The sequence below is a fragment of the Rutilus rutilus genome (genome assembly GCF_951802725.1).
Source record: "Rutilus rutilus genome assembly, chromosome: 12".
Lineage (NCBI taxonomy): Eukaryota > Metazoa > Chordata > Actinopteri > Cypriniformes > Leuciscidae > Rutilus > Rutilus rutilus.
In genome coordinates, this window is record NC_140217.1 from 25,202,201 (window position 1) to 25,224,763 (window position 22,563).

At 37.6% G+C, this 22,563-nt stretch overlaps 1 protein-coding gene across 15 annotated transcripts in view; it reads left to right on the top strand.

The window, feature by feature from the left end:
- Positions 1 to 22,563, top strand: part of dlg1a (discs large MAGUK scaffold protein 1a) — a 133,941-nt gene that overhangs the window by 47,459 nt on the left and 63,919 nt on the right. For 6 of the 15 annotated variants that reach the window (XM_084425398.1, XM_084425389.1, XM_084425400.1 and 3 more), the window contains one exon: positions 7,356 to 7,463. The exons of 8 other annotated variants lie outside the window; for them this stretch is intronic. In XM_084425398.1, the coding sequence (XP_084281524.1) occupies positions 7,356 to 7,463 (108 nt within the window). Of the gene's footprint in view, positions 1 to 7,355; positions 7,464 to 21,138; positions 21,370 to 22,563 lie in introns of those variants that run through there. One more of the 15 variants, XM_084425394.1, reaches the window with a different exon arrangement.

The following is a 22,563-nucleotide window of genomic DNA, read 5'->3' on the forward strand; positions in this document are numbered from 1 at the left end:
CTTTCTAGATATGTGTTGCTTCTGTGTTTCTGTTAAAGCACCTGAAAGGGCAAGATAAGTCAAACTATATGCTTTACTTTGAAATGCTTGATATAAAGCATTCTCTATAAATGTCCTTAGAAATCTGTTTTTTACTACTGAATAGTGCTGTGACTGACATGTTTCCTGTGCATAGTTTGCAGACGCGATAAATCAAATGCGTTGAAGATTATTTTCAGTATTGATTATTATTAATTTTATCAATTACTTTTAAGAGTTCATCTGTCAAAACGTTGAACATCAAATCTAGGATGAATATTTCAGTTTTGTAGTTGCCACTGGAATTTGATACATTTAAAAAAAAAAAAAGAAAAGAAAGGTGTGCACATCTAAAACCCAAATTGGGCTCAGGTGCAGGACAAAAATATAACAAGATAGAAAGAAAGACAGAAAGAAAGAAACAAACCAAAAAGTCTGCACACTGAAATTACAGCTCCAAAAATGTATTAATAAACAGTGCAACGTTTTGACCATCAGGTCTTCTTCATCAGGCACAATGTGTGTAAAATTGTGCTTGATGAAGAGCTTACTGGTCGAATCATTGCACTGTTATACATTTTTGGAGCTGTAATTTTAGTGTGCGGACATTATATTTCTTTGTTTACCAAATTAGTTTTTTTTTTTTTTTTTTAGCCTAAGCTTAGTTTGCTGGTTTCAACTGGTCTGGTCTTTTGGTTTTAAAGGGTTTTGGGCTAGCTGGGAAACCAACTTGCAGAGCAGCTAAATCAACTGAACACTTTGACTGGCCTAAAGGTGTGCAGTATGTAAGAATGACAACTAGTGGTCGAAATAAATACTGCAGTCGAATTCAAAATATCAGAGATCGTCGTTTCTCCCGCCACCTGCTCCTCAGACTGGACGGCGCTCACAAGGGTTTGTGTTTGAGCAGTTTGAGCACACGCAACAGGAACGAGCGCAGTGGACAATGAAAATGGGCAAATTGGCAACGTGCAGTATCACAGACCAAAACAATAACAAACATTCCAGCCTGGAAACGCACATTTCAAAGTTAAATAACTGGCTGTAGAAGTGTTTTTCAGAGAAACGAGTATGTTAACTTAGCATGTTTTCTCAATATATGCAAACATATTATGGTATTTTTATGCTTTAGTAGAGTGAAAAAGTTACATACAGCACCTTTAAATCAGCTAAGACCAGCTAAATGCTAGTTAGTTGCTTTGCTATCTACTGCCTAAATAAGAAACCGTTCCCAACCGGGAACTAATCCAACAGGGATTAGTTTTAAACTTTCTACTTAGAGTATTCAAACTTTCTATTCTTACACAACACATATATTGCACTCATGAAGTGGATTTGAGATTAGACTTCCAGCTGTTAGCATATCCAGCTAAGCTAATGACAATAAGCACAAAGAACACACTAATACATTTGGTTACACTTTATTTTAAGGTGTCGTTGTTACAGTGTAATTTTATATTTAGGTACTGAGTAATAATAATTAACTACATGTACTTACTATAGGGTTAGGGTAGGATTAGAATTTGGTTGAGGGTTAGTTGCATATAATTTTGCCTAATTTACAGGTAATACTATATGGTAAGTACATGTACATAAGTAAGTAAGTACATAAAGTGTTACCATACAAATTTATAAAAAAAAATGTATACATGTATTTTGAAATACATTATTTAAAATTATATATCACTATTTCACTGATAGTTAATTGTTGAAACTTAGTGCAAGTCAAGTGCCAAATGAGAAGAGACCAAGCCAAGCAGCCATAAACATTACTTCTTAACTGGCCTTGGACACAGATAGATTTTCTTTTTTGTCTGGTCATCATTAATGCATTATAGCCAGTCTACAGAGACGTTCTGTTGTACAGTGACAGTTTTCTGCAGTAGTCTGATGGAATAAAATATTGATGCAGAGTGAAACGATTGTCAGAAAAAGATTTGCCTGATTATATATTCAGTTCCTTATGTTAGCGGTCACGCTAATGGTTTCAGCTGTGAAATATTTAGTTTACTAGCCAAATTAAAAACTTTTCAGGGTTGGAGGACACTTCCATTTTTGAAAAGAAATTCATTACGATATGGCCCGCACATATCTTTATTCACTTTTTTCTTAATTGATCTGCAGAGTTGATGGATTTTAAATGTTTTAAACTGATCTGGGAATACATTCATAATGATAGCTGAAAGCAGTAGCCTTCAGATTAGACAGAATATTTAATAAAATGTTACACCGTGTCCTAACCAGATGTGATGCAACATTCCGTATTTTTATTTTATTTATATTTTTTTAAACATCCCGCAAAAATTTTTTTGCAGCTTTTATGAGCATAATAATTCAGTGAATTTGTGTGAATTTTTTTTTTTTTTTTTTTGTTATAAATCCATTTGCCACACTGCAGGACCATTTTAAAATAAACTAATGAAGTTTTATGTTAATATATTTATCCTTAATAATATTTATGATTTAATATATTTACGGTTTAATATAAATCGACAAATTAAAATTGATATATCTAAATTTATTTAAACTTTAAACTAAAAAGGGCATGTTATCTGTGACCTACCCACGTTAAAAATCAGATATCTTTGCGTTGGCTGCATTGTATCACGTTCAGTCTGGACAGACAAATTCCTTGTCGCTTGTCTCTTCACGTCGGGTTAAGGACACGGTTATGAATGACATAGAAATTTAGTTTTAACGGAGCTTTCTGTGCATTTCTTTAGGCCTAGTAATGACCTAGTGTTCTCACTCACTGACGTCTTGAACGGTTCTCCCAATGATTATTCTTCATTATTTATAAAAACCATGTGGTGCAGACATTCAAAATGAATGTGGCAGTTTGAAAACTCACAATTCCCAGCACACTGTGAGCAGTGCTGATGTTTGAGGAGGAGCTGTGCTGGGCTAAGATCAGTGGAGCTCCTGCATGCCGACAGAGCAGCGCCTGACAAGCCCTGCCTGTCACCTCATATCAGCCTCGGCTGCGCAGAGCACGAGCTAGTGCTCTCTGTCCCCGCACACACAAAAACACACTCGCTCTGTCATCACTATGAGCCTGCATTCCTCCTAAATCAGTCCATGTGCTCTAGGCTGATGGTGCTTTCTGGCTGCTGGCCCAGCTGATGCGCACGCTCTCTTAACTCTCCCTCACAACAATATGAGCTCTGAGAACGCGTGTGCATCGTGCTACAAATATGCACCTATAGTATGCATTTTGTTTGTTTTCCTTTTCAAAATGAATCATGTTGCCGCCTTGCTCCCTTTGATAGTTCAGCGGCAATTCTGGTTGTAATTTTTAAGATGATGATGATGATTCAAAATAATTTCCTACGAATTAGCCTGGTAATGTGATGATCTTTCAGTTCCTGTCCCTATTAGTGACTGCAGTAGTCTTACGCCACCTTCTGGCTGTTATTTGTAATGTAAGGATCATTTGCAGTTTGCAGTGTTATTTTTTTTCAATGTTAATATACTGTATTCTATTCCATCTTAATATGCACAGCCAGATATAGGGAGATATAATTAGCATTAAAGAAACTGCTTGCAATTATTTAATACTTTTATAAAAAGATACACAAAATTATACATATTTTTGTTATTCTGTTTTGGTGATGCTGTGTAGTACAGTAAAAAAAATTGTTTCCATATATATCAAGTATTTTTTTTCCCCACTTGTTTCTGGATCCCATTTAAAACAACAGTGTCACATTTTTTTAGCTGTGTTGGTGTCTCTTTAGGACTTTTAAATGTAAATTGTGTTTTAGCAGTGTAATTTCTTTGTCTCTCTGCTTTAATACAGAATATTTTCGTCAGTGTTGGTCATATTTCCCATGAATCAGATCTTGCTCCACGCACTCTTGATGACGTGACTGCATGCTTTCTGCAGCACACGACACATGAACCACATGCCCCTGGTCAGGTTTCTATTTACAGACCGCTCTTCTGGCAGTCAAGATACAGGGATGCGCCCATCCAGAATATCCGATTGTTTAACCTTTGCTTCAGTGGCACACAGCCTGAGTTTGCCTCCTAAAGCAGATGCACTTGTTCAACGCCATACTTGCTTATAGTCGTAGATGTTTGAGATTTTAGCTTTGCGCCTGATTATGGGATTGTGTTATGATTCCCTGCATGCTTGGCTGGAACTGTCGGCACAGATGGGGATGACATCTTGTGGCTCCCCATGTCCCACAGTTGTAGCGTCCTGTGACTGGCCTGCGTGCTTGTAGAGGCCTACAATGATATCTGTGCTGAAGCACAGCAAAGCTAAGCTGGGATATTTTTGTCCGAATGAATAAATAGTTTGTTTGTTAACATAAGTCCTGCACTAAGAGAAGTGGGTCACGTTATATTACATATTTTGGAAATACTGAGTGATACATTTTTGATTTTTGTGACCTCTAGTATGAATTTTCAATTTTGAATTATTTGAAGGCTGCATTTATTTGATTTAAAAAATACAGATAAAAATAGTAATATTGTGAAATATCATTACAATTTAAAGTAACTGCGTTAAAAAATATACTAGAGGTAATATATTTTAAAATGTGCTTTATTTCTGTGATGGCAAAGCTGAATTTTCTTCAGAAATCATTCTAATATGCTGATTATCAATGTTGAAAGCATTGAAACGGAAAATGTTGCTGCTTAATATTTTTGTTGAAAACTGCTTTTAGGATTCTTTGATGAATAGAAAGTTCAAAAGCACAGCATTTATTCGAAATGGAAATCTTTTATTCAATTTAATTCATCCTTGCTGAATAATAGTATATATTTTTGTTTAATCTTATTGATCACAAACGTTTGAAAGGTGTCAATGTCAGATTTGTCAGTGTCTGTGCTAACTATGGATAAATATAAATTATACCTGGCTCTAGGTACAAATCAACTTTTTGGGGGTATATTCTGGTCATAAATATGGCAGAGAATGAGAATAAGGACACATGTAGAGAGTACTGTGTTCTTATGCTGAATACATAATCAAATTAGCCAATTTTTTATAAACTTTGTGGAATTTTCGGGTGGTCTTGAGTGGGTGCAATTCCATGATGACCCACCTATGAGTAATTGTTACTTTAAAAAGAAAAATAATTTCACTGTGGTTTACATACCAAATTACATATAGGATTTACACCATTTTAACATTTTTAACAGCCCAAAAGTATACGTACACACGCACACGCACACGCACACACACACACACTTATTGTGTCACTTATTTCATGACTTATCTAGAATGATACACAGCTGACATGTGATTACATTGTGACTCATCTGTCCAAGCATTCTCACAATGGCTCCATGCAATGGAGATGACATCATTTTCTCACTGTCTTCTGCCACACAACTTCAAGTGTGTGCGTTTTATGAGTGTCTGCGGTTCATCATGATGATCCATGTTTTAAGAAAAGTGCTATGTGTGCTGCGTTATGAACGATCATCATCATGACATTATGGGTGATTAGGGTTCAATCATTTGACTGAACTCGGCTCATACGCACATTGTTTTATTCCTCACTTGTTTTTGCATTTGCCAGCTGTTTGTTGCTTAGTGAAGTTGTTGTGTTGTGTCAGTAGCTGCATGGGTTTCAATGAAGGGCACAATGCTTTTACACACTTCACTGTCATTCTAAAGCTGCTTGTGGGCAAATTGTTTGATATATACAGTATATATATACAGTGCTGGTCAGAATTATTTGCCCCCTTGGTAAATATGATCAAAGATGGCTATAAAAAATAAATCTGCATTGTTTATCCTTTTGATATTTTATAAAAAAAAGAAAAAAAAGAAGCAAAAATCTAACCTTTTATTGAAGTAAAATAATTGAAAGTGGGGGGGAAATCACATTATGAAATAAAATGTTTTTTCTCCAAAACATATTGGGAACAATTATTTGTCCCCTTTTATTAAATACTTTTTGCAACCTCCTTTTCCCAAGATAACAGCTCTGAGTCTTCTCCTATAATGCCTGATGAGTTTGGAGAACACCTGACAAGAGATCAGAGACCATTCCTCCATACAGAATCTCTCCAGATCCTTCAGATTCCCAGATCCATGTTGGCGCTGCTTCTCTTCAGTTCAGCCCACTTGTTCTCTATAGGGTTCAGTTTAGGGGACTGGGATGGCCATTGCAGATGCTTGGTTTTGTGCTCAGTGACCCATTTTTGTTTTGATTTTGAGGTTTGTTTTTGGATCACTGTCCTGTTGGAAGATCCAATCATGACCCGTTATAAGATTTCTAGCTGATTTTTTATCCGTTGGTATTTGATCGAATCCGTGATGCCATGTATCTGAACAAGATGTCCAGGACCTCTGGCAGAAAATTAGGCCCACAGCATTAAAGATACAGCAGAGTATTTCGTTTTACACATGGGGTACTTTTTTGTCCCTGTATAAGTGTTTGCTGCCAAAAAGCTCTTTTTTTCTTTTCTTCTTTTTCATCTGTCCATATATGGTAACTGATACTTCTGGAACTTCAAACGGGACGGGTTCTATGGTCAAATGAAACAAATTTTTTAGCTTTTTTGGCAGCAAACACTTAAGATGGGTTTGGTGCACACAGGGATAAAAAAGTACCCCATGTGTAAAATGAAATACTCTGCTGTATCTTTAATGCTGTGGGCCTAATTTTCTCATACATGTTCAGATACATGGCATCACGGATTCGATCAAATACCAACGGATAAAAAATCAGCTAGAAATCTTATAACTGGCCATGTTTGGATCTTCCAACAGGACAGTGATCCAAAAACAAACCTCAAAATCAAAACAAAAATGGGTCACTGAGCACAAAACCAAGCATCTGCAATGGCCATCCCAGTCCCCTAAACTGAACCCTATAGAGAACAAGTGGGCTGAACTGAAGAGAAGAAGCGCCGACATGGATCTGGGAATCTGAAGGATCTGGAGAGATTCTGTATGGAGGAATGGTCTCTGATCTCTTGTCAGGTGTTCTCCAAACTCTTCAGGCATTATAGGAGAAGACTCAGAGCTGTTATCTTGGAAAAAGGAGGTTGCAAAAAGTATTTAAGAAAAGGGGGCAAATAATTGTTCCCATTCTGTTTTGGAGAAAAACATTTATTTCATAATGTGATTTCCCCCCGCTTTCAATTCTTTTACTTTAATAAAAGGTTAGATTTTTGCTATTTTTATAAAATAAAATAAAATAAAATCTCAAAAGGATTAACAATGCAGATTATTTTTTACAGCCATCTTTGATCATATTTACCAAGGGGGCAAATAATTCTGACCAGCACTGTATATATGTGTGAGTGTGTGTTCAGCGTGTGTTTGATGCTCATATTTATCACCTGAGAAACTGCGTGCCCCTCTTCAGGTAGAGTCTCTGGAGTGCGTTTTTGATGGGCCGTCAACATTAGGAGGTGAGGAGGTTCCAGCCCCCGCCTTTGCCACACTATACTCGCAAAGTGACACACTGATGCAGGTAACGCGGTGCGATTTTTATGGTCTTCATTCACACGTTTTTCATTATTATTCACATATTCAAAGCACAGCTCTCCATGCAAAATGATAAAAACGGATGGCACAAGCTTATAATTTAGAGAAAGCTGTTGCAGTTTGCTTTGTAAACACTAGGTAGCAGACATGTCACAGTGTAAGATGTCATGGATGTATGTTGGAAATGTTGTAGTTTGGATTATATAATTGATCTATTTATTGTATTTTATACAGTAAACATGCAGTCAAAATGCTGTCAATTCCCTATTTACTTCCTTAATTTCATGTTATTTCATATTATTATTGTGTATTATTTAAAAGAAAAACTTTGTAAATCTTTGTAAGTTTTAATAAAATATAAGAAAAATAATAAAAAATGTCCTCTGACGTCAGTTACGCTAGGCTACTGGATTGTTTTAACCAATTGCCAAAGCGTTTTTAAGGCTTTATTTTAGGTCTGACTTCATTCTGTTATGTAACAGCCAGCATCTATTACATTTTTACTTATTAAAAATGCATCACATTACCAAAGTAAAAGGTGTCGTGAACACCGATTCCCATTGACTTTAATATCAAAAGTGTCCTGTGCTATGTATACATTGGATTCAATTCTTATGGAATCTTTCATTTCTTTAAAACTCTGAATTTCTTGTTTTCAGATTTTTGTTGTTGTTTGTTTTTGGAAATATGTTTTGAGTGATTTTAATCATTAGTAACTAATATTAGTAATAATTTTGACACATTTGGGGCAAAAACAAGTACAGCTAAAAACAGTTTTGAAGATGAACACTTTTTCAGATTTTTATATCAGTGTTGCCAGGGTAACCCTTTATGTTATCCGGAAAGAAATGACCATATCTGTTTGTTGTTGGCGCTTTTGAAAAGGTAATTTTCTCAGATAAAATGGGCATTTGCCAGTGTTTGGTTCAAAGAGGATTAAATAATTCAGTCATGTTTAATTTGTCTGACTTGTTGCACAGCTACTCTAACAAACCATGTTCATCAGTAGGTCTCTTCGGGGTGTCCAAATATGATGTAAAGCTTAAGAGATACGGTTATCATTCAACTAATGAAATCAGTTACTGACTGTATGTATTTTGTAGAAAGCTCTGCTAGATTATCTTCTGTGTAAATGCATTTGTTGTATTTTCAAGAAGTGATGTGTAACTCTAGCCTCTCTCTGTTGATGCATTCAGAGAGTTGTTTCGTGTTCGCTGAACAGAATGTCAGACCGCCTTTTTAAAGTGGGCATTTGGTGCTTATAAGGTTTGTGGCAACAAATGTTTTTCTGGGGGAGGTTGTGAAACAAGACACGCATCGTCTTTATATTAACAGGCCTGCAGACTTCTTTGCAAACAGATGGTACAGAGGGCCTGTGTATTTAATATCGAAGTTATGTCGTTTAAAAAATGTGGCTTTTCTAAAATATGACATTTGTCACATTTAACCTTAACAGAAATGAATTAAGTGTATTTTTCATGCACATTTGCCTGACAGTTCTTGTATTGGCCTTTCCATGACTTAACACATTACTATTTTTCTTTTTAAAACATTTATAGTCTATATAGTTATACTATACTACTTTTTTTTTTTATGTTTCTCTTTTTTTATGTCTCTCTTACGTTCACCAAGGTGACATTTATTTGATCAAAATACAGTAAGAACCGTGATATTGTGAAATATAAGAATTTTATATAACCGTTTTCTATTTTAATACATTTTAAAATGTAATTTTATTCCTGTAATGGCAAAGCTGAATTTTCAGCAGCCATTACACCAGTCTTTGTCCCATGATCCTTCAGAAAACCTATTAAAATGCTGATTTGATGCTCAAGAATCATTCCTCATTATTATCGTTGATGTTGAAAACTAATCCATTTGTTCTTAAAGGATTAGTTCAGCCCAAAATGTATATTTTTCACTCACCTGTTTCACTCAACATGGTTCTGTTTGGTTCTATGGACTCTTATTAGGGCCCGAGCACCGATGGTGTGAGGACCCTCTTGGAATTGCTCTGTTTATTATTATTTTGATATTCTGATTCCTTTAGTTCCTCTCCTTTCCCTGATCTGTTTAGTTTCGGTTCTGTTTATGTTCGTGTTTGATTCCATGGATAATTGTGATTTGCATGTGTCTCGTTCAGTGATGGGAATAACGGCGTTATAAATAAACGGCGTTATTTTTTTCAGTAACGAGTAATCAAACCAATTATTGTTTCCTCCGTTACAACGAGCCATAGGAGCTGCAAAGTTTTTTCTCTGGTGTGTGTGTGTTTATGAGGCTCCGGACTGGACAAAAGCGAGACGAACGCCGCGAGCGTGCCGGACAGTGCGGGAGAGAGACCAAGTTTGTCCGAGAACGCACTCGACAGTGCGCGAGAGAGACCGAATGTGTCCGAGCAATGCGAGCATAAATACTTTACTTATAAATAAATTACACATTTCAGCATTAGAATAATCTCTGTAGCATATTGGTATCATATGCAATGTTTTAATTAGTTTATATAACATGGTTATAAAAAAAACCCTCCAAAATAACCTGCAGGGAACGTTCAATGAAAACATCTTTGTTTGACTGGTTGTGAACACGTGCAGCAAACACGACTAGAATTTGAAGTTCTAGTCAACCTCTGATGACGTTCTCTGTAGGTTATAAAAATAAACCCCCAAAAGATTATATTTTATTATTATTATTTATGTTGGTACATTGTTCAGTATTATATTGAGAGCACTTATTGTTAAACTTACTATTGTGAGGAAGAAAATAAGTGTAAGGTGTGTGAGTTTTATCATTTTAATTATATGCACTAGTGTATGTCTATGTATATTTCAATTAATTTATTTTTGGTACATTTCTTAAAGGTGCATTGCGCAAGTCTCTGAGTTTTTGCAGAACTATGCCCCCTTCTGGCGACACGTGAAACTGCAACCAGAGTTGTGCACGCGGTTACGTGGAGTTTGCGTTGGGGTTTGGGATGAACTAGAAGCCGGTCTCTTTGAATCCATCTTCTACTTTTGCAAAAGTCGCTTGAGTTGTCTTCGCTGATGCGGATAATGGCGGCGAATACACAAACCTGCCAGACATAGCCAGGTGAGCGTGAACGCGCATGACGTCACGCCCAGTCGATTCCGACCCGAATCCCTCTTATTTATTTTACTGTACAGGATTATAGAGGCAATCGCAGTGATCATAGAAGGGCTCATTCAGCCCATCAGGCAATTGTTTAAGCATGTATGGGTTCGAAAAACGGGTATTTTTAACATGAAAAGTTGCTTAATGCACCTTTAAGAAGCATCATTTATTTGTAGACTTATTTGTTGGCCGGTTGTGGTCTGTGCAATAAATATTAAAAGTTCTAAACCATCTATTGTGTTTTGTTGTTCCACTATAGTAATGATAATATTTTAATATTTAAGTTAATAGGTGTCTCTCACATTGTCCCACAGCAACATTAAACTAGTGTAGATTAGTGTACAATGTTTTATAATAATAATAATAAGATGTTCTATTTAGTGTCCATTTCATTCATTTAACACTTCATATTGGGGGTATCCAAGAAATTTCTTATATTTAAACATTGTTTTTTTTTTAAGTAACGCAATAGTTACTTTCCCTGGTAATTAGTTACTTTTGTAATGATGTAATTCAGTTACTAACACAGTTACTTTTTGTGAGAAGTAACTAGTAACTATAACTAATTACTTTGTTAAAGTCACTTACCCAACACTGGTCTCGTTTAGCCTTATCGTTTGTTCCCTGTGTATATATAGTCCTTAGTTCTCAGTCCTAGTTGTCGGTTCTCCTTTTTACCTTGAGTGTGTTTATTTATCCCGCATTTCAATTATGTTTGTATACTTATTTTTTCCCTCCTTCTCTGATATTACAATACCACTATAAGAAACACAACACTAAAAATGCAATTGCCTTATAAAAATCCATTTGCCCAGCTATCATGTTCTTTACTGAGAAAATAACCAACCAACCAACCTAGTCATAGAGAGGGATTTTTTACGCTGATGATGACTACTGGAAGGAGCAAAGGAATCAATGTGGACCTCATCAAAGTTGTTAAATACAGCTACACCAGCCAGAACTTCATCTAGATACATACTGGATAAGAACATCCTGATCAAACCGGCCAGATTACATGGCATCTCTTGAACTTGGGCAAATTGAGAGCCGATCACAATAAGCAAAGATTATTGCACTGTAAAAAGTGAACAGTTGGATCAACTTAAAAAATTTAATTAACACCTAAAGAAATTAAGTTTTCTCAACTTAAATTATCACGTTTCTCACGATAAAACGTGATAATTTAAGTTGAGAAAACTTAATTTCTTTAGGTGTTACCAATTTAAGTAATTTTTTTTTAAGTTGATCCAACTGTTCACTTATTTAAAACATGCTTTCATGACACATAGGCTTTCCAACAGATGTAAATCAATATTTACACCGTATAGTAGTAGTAAATTTATCCCTCACACGTGTCCTGCAAAATGTGTCCTGCAACAGAGCAACAACCAGGTGGTCTCCCTATTTCCCCCCTGTTTGTTTATTAAAGCAGCACTCAGTAGCTTCGGGATTTCTTCGCTGTATTCTCGCTTTTTGCTCGCAGGTTTCTCTCTAGAGCTCCCTCCACAGCTTCGGAATAGATATTTGACAACACTGTTGTAAAAACTCTTTGGTGATTCTCAGACACCAGAGGCTAGTAGATCAACGACATCAAAGCAGATGGGACATTCTTTAAAACGTCTTCTTCCTTCGAGTTCGGACAGCGTGAGGGAGCGCAATAATGACAGTATTTGATTTCTTTTGGCCGTAAAGCAATTGTTTACATCGCGAGACCTGATATCACGCGATACTTCCTGCCGTGGCGGCCCGCCGTCTCAAAGTTGCAAGTGCGAATTTTCCGCTCACGGGCACCAGGGGGGTGCGAAACGACCACCATTCAACCCGAAATAAGTAATATAACCATTCCAATGACTCCGAAGCTGTTCAGTTAAGGTAAAAAAGTTACTTAGTTCACCTTTAAAGGCTATTGAATTAGTAAACTCATCATGCGTGTTGACTATACTGTGACACTCAGTGATCCTGTCATTGAATGGAAAGAGCTGCGTGAAGAAAAGAAAAAAAATCTCCTTTTGTGTTTCACTGAAGAAGTAATACTGTAGCATAGACATGGTTAAGGAGATGATGACTGCGTTTTTATTTTTGGGTGAACTAATCTTTTCATATTCTCTGGTCTTGGGCTTTTCCATGTTTGTATTGTGTTCATGTCTTTAGTGCTTGTCATCAGCGGTGGAGAGTTATGCAGTAATGTGGCTGGAGCTGCAGGGCAGTAAGTGCATTAGTTTTGTCCAGCCATATAAAGTAATGGGAGCTGGAGGTGGAGGCGTTTCTGCCTTGAATTCTAATAAGGTGCTTTTCTGACTCAGGTACAATCAGTAATTTGTTTTAGCCTGTAGCCTCTGTGGGGACAAGTGGATCTGTGACGGGGCACTAAGTGTACGGTGAGCGTGAAGACTTCAAATCCCATGTGTTACCAAATAAAGTGACGCATGACCGCTGATCACAAGGAGACCAAATGGCTGCCAGTAAGCTCAGACTCCACTTGGTGTGATCTTTGTGTGTTAAATCATGTCATATTTTTTACTCTTTTTGCCAAGGTTCACTTGCTGTATGTTATATGCATCACTGCTGTTTAAATGAGACTGGTTTTGTGTTAATTTCTCAATGGTGACATTGGTGAAATGGTGACAACATTTAAGATTTCATCGCAAGCTGTCTTTTTGCAGTTTAGTGTCAATAAATGGTCTTATTTGAACTGAAGAGGAAGCTTTTACTGCTGAGCTATAAAGATTTTGTCTCAGTCCTTGTGGATTTTAGTGACTCGTTAAAAAAAAAATGCTATTGATTGTAATTGCAACTTTATTTGTTACAAATATCTAGCAATATGAATTATAATCTCAGTCTTATAACTTTATATAGTCTTTATATCTCAAAATTGTAACTTTGTAACTCAACATTCTTCAAAATATGTTCTTTTGTGTCTGAAGAAGAAAGTCAGTCTTATGTTTGGAATATCTTGAGGATGAGTAAATGATGCAATTTTCACTTTTGGGTGACCTCAAAAATTATGTTTACATTATCATCCCCACATTTAGTGCAGATCACTTTGATCCATGAAAGTTGCTTGGTACTTTTTGTTTACTGCTGCAGAACTGGCGTCCGAATAACCTCTTTGTAGTCTTATCAGAGATTGGGCGTTTTGCCTGAGAGTTGAAGGATGTGACCTCATAAAAGCTGCAGTGAATATTTGGAACATCTACAGTAGCATCAAATCAAATGTGCAAACAAAAGTTTGTTTTCTTTTTTTGAAGGAAGTCTCTTGTGCTCACCAAGAGATTATAGTAGCTGTTTTCTATTTTAACATATTTTAAAATGTAATTTATTCTTGTGATGTAAAACGCAGCATTCCAACTTCTTGATGGCATGACTCTGAACCAATGAAATGTGATTTTTACATCATGCTGATGTAAACAAAACAATAATGCTCAATGCTGACTGACACATCCGAAGCGTGCGCAAAAAGACGCTTCAGACAGCGTGTGATCCCGATCTACACACATATACACAGAATTACAGTATTTCAAAATATCTGTTTTGGTGAGTATACACGCAAACATTATCTGTTATTTCTTAAGTGAATGTTTTGTTAACATTTGGGGGAAAACACCTGATGTGTAACATCATATTAGATCCGTGGATTACAGTAGGTCTTAATTTAGGCAGGCTGTCTGACTCATTAATGTTAATCAATCAATTGTGTTATCATGAAAAAAAAAAAAAAGTAGAATATATATTTTTCCTATAGATATGGGTTTTGACTTGGTGTGTGCCAAACAAATTTTCCCTGTCTGCTGCCTTGGATGTTCGCTCAGCATAGTTTGTCACTGGTAATAAAATGTGATATTTCGATCAACCAATTAGTGATGTACTTTTCCAGTGTCCTGTGATTTAGTCACATGACATTTACAGCTCTGGTGATTGGCTTGAAAAGTATGGCCCAGTGAGCAAAGATGGCAATATTGGTTGCATACTTCCAGAGGATCCTGCTTCAGCCTAGCAGTTGCCATTAAGATGAATTGTTTATAGAGCTCAATGCGTTGTGTGAAACTTTTGACAAGATGTAGCTACCTGCATTATAACATGACACCCAGTTATGCCAGTCTGCCACTGATGCTGTTTGTGTTCCAACCACTTTACGGTCTCAGCATCGTAACGCGTTGCTTTCCAGCATAACCACGTCCTCCCTGACTGTGTAAACCTCCGTTAGTCTAGCTGAGAGCAAAGAGGAGGATCGCAGGGGAGGAGGGGGGGGGAGAGAGAGAGACAGCATTACTGAAAAATGAGCTGTGTCATTCTTGGGGAATCTAACAGACCACAGTTTAGAGTCCTGTAGCACCAGCCGTCCCCTTACGGCCAGCATGCAGGTCCACGTGTTCACCCGTGAAGCTCTTTGGCGGGCTCAAGCGGGGACAAGCTCCTAGCCCCCTTTCTCACTGTCCTATCCTGCGTGCACTGCATCATGGGATCACCTTGACGCAGCTTCTGGGGGTGGGTGGGGAGTTCGGATCAGAGCTGAGGAGTACCTTGCTGTATCGGGTGGTCTGTCAAACCCTGGATGCCACACTGTGCCAGGACTAGCAAGTGACATGCTGGCCTCCATTTGGTACGCCAAAAAGATGGGACGACGTCTGATCAGTAGCATTAGGAGGACCAGGAGATTGCAGCTGCAGTTGCTGGTGGGTAATAGTTAGTATTATATACATGAAGCAGGTTTGTGAAATGCATGCCCACAGGACGTGTTTGCTCCAGACAGAATGACTTTGAGCTGTGCATGTAAATTACAGGAAAGATAAGCGGGGGAAAAGATTGCCTCCGCTGTAACATCCTCCTTTCTTTTTAAATGCAACGCTTTACGGACATGGTTTTAAAGGTGTAAGTTTATCATTTAGTTTTTGTTAGAAGCAGTATCTTCTATGTACTTTCATACTAAAGTATGCACAGATTTGGACTGTCCAGTTTAACTGCAAAGTAACTGCAGCATACATCTTGTTTCTTTTTTTAAAGTTGTTGAATTTTTGTTATGTGTGTGTGTTTTAGTGTGTTTTTTTTTTTTTAAACAGAGCCCCTAAGGGGACGTGGTGATGGACAAAAAATATGAGAGGGGAGGAAACATTGTATTTCATTGTTTTTGCATTCACTCTCGAAAGTATTACGTTCCCCCTCCTCATTGTTTCACTCACAAAGGTTTTGCGTGCAGACACTACGTTTTTCAGGGGAACACAAAAGTTTTGCGAGAGAATGCAAAAGCATTGGAATATAATTTTTTCTCCCATCAAATTTGGTCACCATCACCTTGTCCCTTTAGGGGCTCTGTAGGTTTTGTATTATGGTTTGGTTTCAATTGGTTTTGGTTTTGTTTTGTTTGTTTTCAGTTGGTTTTGGTTTGGTTTGATTTAGTTGTAGTAAATTCTTTTTAAAATGTACTTATTATTTTGCCTTGCAAATATTGTAAGTGGCACAAAGTTCTTTTGTTGAAAAGGAAAGAAAACAAAAATGTTCATGCTGTGATTGCATTGTTTTTTTACTCTCTTAGCATGATAATAAACTTCTTTAAAACACGTAACCCTGGTTTCACAGACAAGGCTTAAGCTAGTCCCAGACTAAAATGCATGTTTGAGCTGTTTTAACTGAAAGCTACTTGCACTGACATATTTTATAATGTCACTGCCATTGTTTTGTCTCAAGATTCACACCAGTAATGTTTTTGTCTAAGGCATGTTTATAAAACCTACTTAAATGTCCTAATTGAACAAAGGCCTAATCCTGGCTTAATCTAAGCCCTGTCTGTGAAACCGGGCCTTAAAGTGACAGTTTACCCCAAATGAATACTCTGTTATAATTCACAGTTGTTGTTTTTTTTTAACCAAATTTATTTTCTTGCTTCCGTAGAATGCAAAAGGTGTTGTTAGGCAGAGAGACCATACAACACAAGTAGATGTCTATTTATAATGGCAAGCTTCAAAGTGACAAAAAAAGCACCATGAAAGTATCCTTAAAAGTAGTCCATGTGATTGTGCGCTCATCTTTCCTCCCGTAAATCTATTGAATGGCTTCAGAAGACTTGGAATATAGCAAATGTGGTATATGATTCTTTATAAATCATATACCACATTTTTCTATATATATACATATACAATTTTATACAATAATTTTTGTTAGAAGCAGTATGAATGGATGAATAACTAAAGCTCATGACATGAGCTCATCCCCATGTGTTTTTTTTTCTATCATTAGATATGCTGCATTTTAAAAGCCTCTCGGTGGTTCTGCATTTTTATACCTTTAATGTAATTGTGTGTCTGTGAGCATGAAAGGAAAATGTACTGCGAATACGATAATGTAACAATCATGCGGTGTCTGCCGACAGAAGATATACACATTAACATGTAGAGTAGCACCACATGCCATTTTTATTGTCACCCCATCTCTGAAATAACTGCTCCATCTCTTTGCGTGTTTACTGCTGAAATTCATTTGGCCTTGAGACTGAGAGCTTGGGGAAGAGGCAAGGGACGCTCCGAAGGCTTTTGTCCTTGTATTGTGCTATCGATTGATTGCCCATAATGCTGGTGGTTGGGGAAAAGGAGGAATGGCTCAGACTGTGAGGTGGTAAACAAAAGAGACAGCTGCTTATTAGAATGGAGAGGCATCTTTAAAATGAGTCAAAGTATTTCAACAAACGTGTCTGTTTGTGAGGGCACACTTTTGTGATTAAGTGTATAATAGCAGTAGAAAACAGGTTCTAGTTTGTGAAAAAAGTGAAAGAAGATCCATTTTGATCATTTTATTTGTCAAACCAGTGTTGTCAAGATTGAAGAGCTACAAAAGCTTTTTGTATATGTAGTTGAATTTAATTTAATATAACATATTACATTTTAATTTATTAATTTATATACTGGGTGTCAAAAGTCACCACTGAAAATCTGGGAATTAAATTTTAAACATTTAGTATGAAGAAATGACAAAGAGGACATTCTCATCAGATTGTACTTTCAAATACTAAGAAATACTGACATGATCTTTGTTGGTTCAGCTTTTCACTTTAGTTTTTAGGATGATAATAATGTTAAATGTGAAAAGTCCCCAGTGTTGGACCCCATTGTATGCAACACCAATCTCGTATAAATCATTTTTAATTAATGGTTTTTGCCAAGGCATAATTGTTTGATAATAGAACAAATTAATATTAATGTTCATTCATTAATATTTAAAGCAGTTAGTTGAATTAATTTTGACCGGTGGACAAAAAAAACAAAAAAAACAATAGATTAAAATGATCTGTGGACCCGATTATTATATAGATTTGGGTGTGAGATCTATTGATTCAAGCAACCTAGCAACCATGAGCATCTTAGCAACTGACAACATCCAAGAACGCCCTAATATTGCAGTGAGTTTTGCATAGACAAGCACCACCTACGTTTTACTGTTATTATAAAAACAGTAATAATCTAAATTACACATGAACAAAGGAAGCAGAAAATGGCAACAAATTGGTGATTGGCATGGATGTTTATTCATTTGCAATGGTTTTCTTTGTTCCCCTATTCTTTCTCTGCTTTTCTGTTTTCTTATAATACAGTCTGCAGAACCCATATTACTGCTTGCTTTGTAGTCTCTTGCTCTATAGGGAAATAAATGAGCTGTACAGTAATTAAATGATCACGCCTCTCTCTTACATGTCATAGGCTGAACTGAACATTTTGTGTTGGAACAATGACGTTCTGCTCTGACAGTCACAGAAGTGCAATATCAATCCTGTGTCTATCAATGTGACAAAGAGCTTGTCTTATCTGTAAAGTATGATTTGCCATTCTACAGCACTTTGCTTCATCAGCAGTGCAATAAAGCCCAGAGCAGTTTTGCTTCGGTACACAGATTTTACATTAGACATTAAGTGGCGACTCAATCCAGTAGCAAAATAATTTAACATACAAAAGTAAAAAAGAAAAAGTCCCCTAGATAGTGTTATTAATAAAACTTCAGTGTTTAATCTTAAAAAAAAAATGTTGTTTGAATGTTAGTCATTTTATTAATATCACCATTAACTGCATAAAGACAACAATATATGTGACCTTATTAACTTGACATTCACAGAATATGGAATTTTTACTCCTGACAGCCAATAATTCAACACACAATTTCAGTCAACACAAACCATGTTTATTTATTGTTAAATTGAATTTAATGTAGTCTTGGTTGCAGTTATTGTAGTTTTGTTAATTAATTTCAAGAATGAGAGAGTGTCCATGTTGGAATTTGTCTACTTCTACCAAGTTTATTGGAGGAGTTTGCTCTAAAATACTAAAATAGTTTTTGATTGGATGTACACGTCGATGTCTACAAGGAATGCTCCCTCTTAAACATTAAGCTCATCTATATTGATATCCTCATGGCTATGTATGATTACATATATTGTTTTTCCCTGCACACCTGTGACCCAATTTAGGGTGGTGACTCATCAGTTGAGAACTACATATCTAGAGTGATCAGTGTTACAGTAAGGTTTGGATAAGGTTTCACGCTATTGTGTAATTGTCAAGTCCAGCTGTTGATTTAGGACATCTAATTGGATCCGAGAACTAGATCTGGATCTAGTGTCATTGCGATTATACAGTAGCATGAATCTCTGTACGAGTTTTAACAGTCTTGAGCTGCTGTGATGTTGGGGGGGTCTGGATTTTCGAGGTGTCCATGAAGACGGTATGCCGTGGTGAGGGGTCTACAGCAACGCTCATGAAAAATAAATGCACAGTGTTTTTATTTAATTGCTGATGAATTATTGATACACACACCAACATTTAGAAGGTCAAATTTAAATGAGAATGCTAGAAAGCATGTCCTGGGGCATTGTCTCAAGGCAGCGATTTGTGTCATTGTTGGCTTGCGTAGACTTTCAAATAAAGAAACAAGTTTAAATAATTATTTAATGTATTTATTTGCACCCCCTTTATTGTTCATTTTTAGTAAATGCAAATACTGTATGCATTTACAGTGTTTTTTAAAAGCAGCTTTAGTGCCATTATTTCCCTTAACCACAAAAGGACGTCATAGATTTGTTTGTTTTTTGCCCTTCCTTGTGCTAATTCGAAAATTGCCGGTATCACTGAAGACGGTTGCCAGTATCTCCGATCAGATGCTGTGCTCTAAAAGGCCCATCGCTGGTGGTTCTTTAATTTCTATTAAAGCCCTGTGAATATAAGCTATTTAGGTGGAGGAGAAGGCAGGGCTCAGGCTCTGTGGGGTTGCTTGCTTTATTTGATGTGGAAGCTGTTGCCATGGTTTTGGTCCTGGGGGAATAGAGCACAAGCTGTGACAATGTCTGTTACCTCATTTGACACCTGTGGCACACCTTGGATAGTTTTTACCGGCACGGAGCCGCCGTCAATAGGTTTGACTGCAGAGCGTTGCCGTGGTGGAGATCTGCAGGAATTCTAGTCTTATTAACAAAGACGAGGTTATTTTTGCAATCGCTTTCTCTCTTTTTTTTTTTTCTGCCTGTGAAGGCACAGCCTTTTGTCTCCCCCTCACTGAATCATGTGTGTGTGGAAAGAGACTGCAGTGTGTGAAAGCTGATCTGTGTCAGAAGGAGCATCCAGACAGCATGGAATCGTCATCTTCTTCTGTACGCGTAGCGCACGCTTGCTTTCTGGATCTACCTTTACCCCTGGATCTCACTGGATCTATGCCTCTCTCTCCCGTTCGGAGCCGTGAGTATGTTTGCTAGCACAAAGTTTTATAATCATTAGGTAATCGTATATTTTCCGACAATGAAGCTTTTAGTCTAAAGTGCAAGGAGGAGGGGAAAAATCAATAGCTTTGCTGAAATAGTTTTTGTGGCTCGGCTGGCTCTAATGATCAGCCGGAGAACTGGAGTCCTCCGAGTGTGGCCATGCCTAAGAAAAAAAGGACTACAACAACCCCAGTCGTTTCTTTTTCATCAGGGTACCACCCTGAATGCCAGCATCTATATTTAATGCGCAGTGGAAGGCTTTCTTTTGCTTTTAAGAAAGTTATGTGATTGATACCTGCTCGTGGACGATCTTGTAGCCCCAGTCCATTTATATTAAGAATCCCTGGAGAACTGTGGGCTTTCGACTGCAACACTTGCCAGTTAATTGAACCCATTTCCTGCTTCTTCAGGCTCTTAGGTTCTCCCCCATGCACAGAGAGCTCCCCGGTCCTTCATTGATCCTCTCTCAGGTCTCAGCTCGTCTGGAGCTGGAGTCACATCCCAGAGTAGCGTGCACCATTCGTAGGCAGCACGATCACCTCCTCCCTTCTTGCTGCCCACTCCACCTTCCAGCATGAGACTGCTGCACACTTGATCTCCCAGCTGGTGAGGACAGGAAGGTTGTGAGTTGGGCGTGTTGGATTTTGGGGCTGTCAGCTCCGACTTAACGCTGGCATTGTTCCGTCGTCGGATCCGTGAGAGGATGCTGTAACCTTATCCAGGTGCACCCTCCCTCTTCTTCCACGCTTTCACTTTCCGAACTGCCTCGGCGCTTGACAGCTGTTGCGGATCTGTCCTGGCCCCAAGGGCTGTGATGAACTACATCTTTGGGAACAACACGCTGTACCCGCGAGGCGGCCGGGCCAACACCGCATCCGGTCATGCTGCCCCAGGGTCCAAACAGAGGCAGTGGGCCAAACGGAGCTCCAGCGAAGAACTGCCTTCGTCTTCCTCTCGCTGGCAGCAGCTGCTGGCCTTCTTCACGCGACGCGGTGCCTTCAGCGACTGCATCACGGCAGGAGCAAGCCAGGTAACTCTTTGCCACAGCACACCTGCTGCATGAGTTGATGCACGTGTACTTGCAAAGTGTGGGGAAACATCACTGTAAACTAGTTGAGCTCTTGAGAACGCATAATTTAGCCATTCAGGGATTGGTTTTGTTGGGGTTTTTGACTAGAGTGAAACATCCATGTCTTTCAACACCTCCTAATCCTTACAGAATTAAATGTACCTTTTATTTGCTTAGTTTGTCCTTTCACTGTTTGCAAAGGCAATAGCATTTTGTAACATATTACTATTAACAACAGGGATGTTGACTGGACACGTAGCTTTGGTACATCTACCTTTTGGTATGACTTTTGCTAGTAAAAAGCAATGCCAGCGTGTTATCCTTTCGGTAGAAAAGATTTGGAGTGACTGGAGTGACGCATCTACATCTTTCAATTAGTCTTAATCCTTTTATTTGCTTAGTTTGTCCTTTCATGTTTGCAATGACAATAACTTTAGGGTAACAACATCTCATATTATTAACATTATTACGTGCAGAAAAATGCTTAGCCCTGATTGTCACTTTGCGTGTGCAGGTAAAAAGCTATGTATTCAATTAATTATTAGCTTCTCCTGATGAATTGGCTGAGCTATTCAGTGAAAGCCCATTTAATTGAGTTACAATACATAATAATCATACTGGACAGTTGAAGTGTCTGCTTCCCATAGGTAGAGGAAAGCACTCAGTTGGTGAATGATAGTCCTCTTGAATATAATCATATAGAGCGGTTAAGTCGAAGTAGTTCTGCTCCTCTTTTCTGGCCAGAAGTGACCTGAGGGAGCGGACCAACAACAACAAAAAAAAAAAGTAGTTTGTCTGGTAGGCTGGTTCTGATCCCAAGAATAAACGGTCACTCATTGTGTCATGGGGGGTCATGCCCTAGAATGAAAGCAAGACAATTAGAAGCTGCAAAAGGGCTTTACAGTCAGTTCTTGTATTCCTGCCATTAACTTTGTTACCACACTTGCTACAAACTACTTTTTCATGAATGTTTTCAAAAGGGCCAATTCAGCAATTCTTCCCAATTATGCCTAAATAACACATTTTGTTTTTGTAATGTAATATAGTGGAAGTAGAGTGTGGAGATATTTTGAAAATAGAGTCTGGGAATGGTTTACAGTCTGAATAGACCTTATATAGGGATGCTGTGATAGGCATCGCATTCCTATAGGTAAA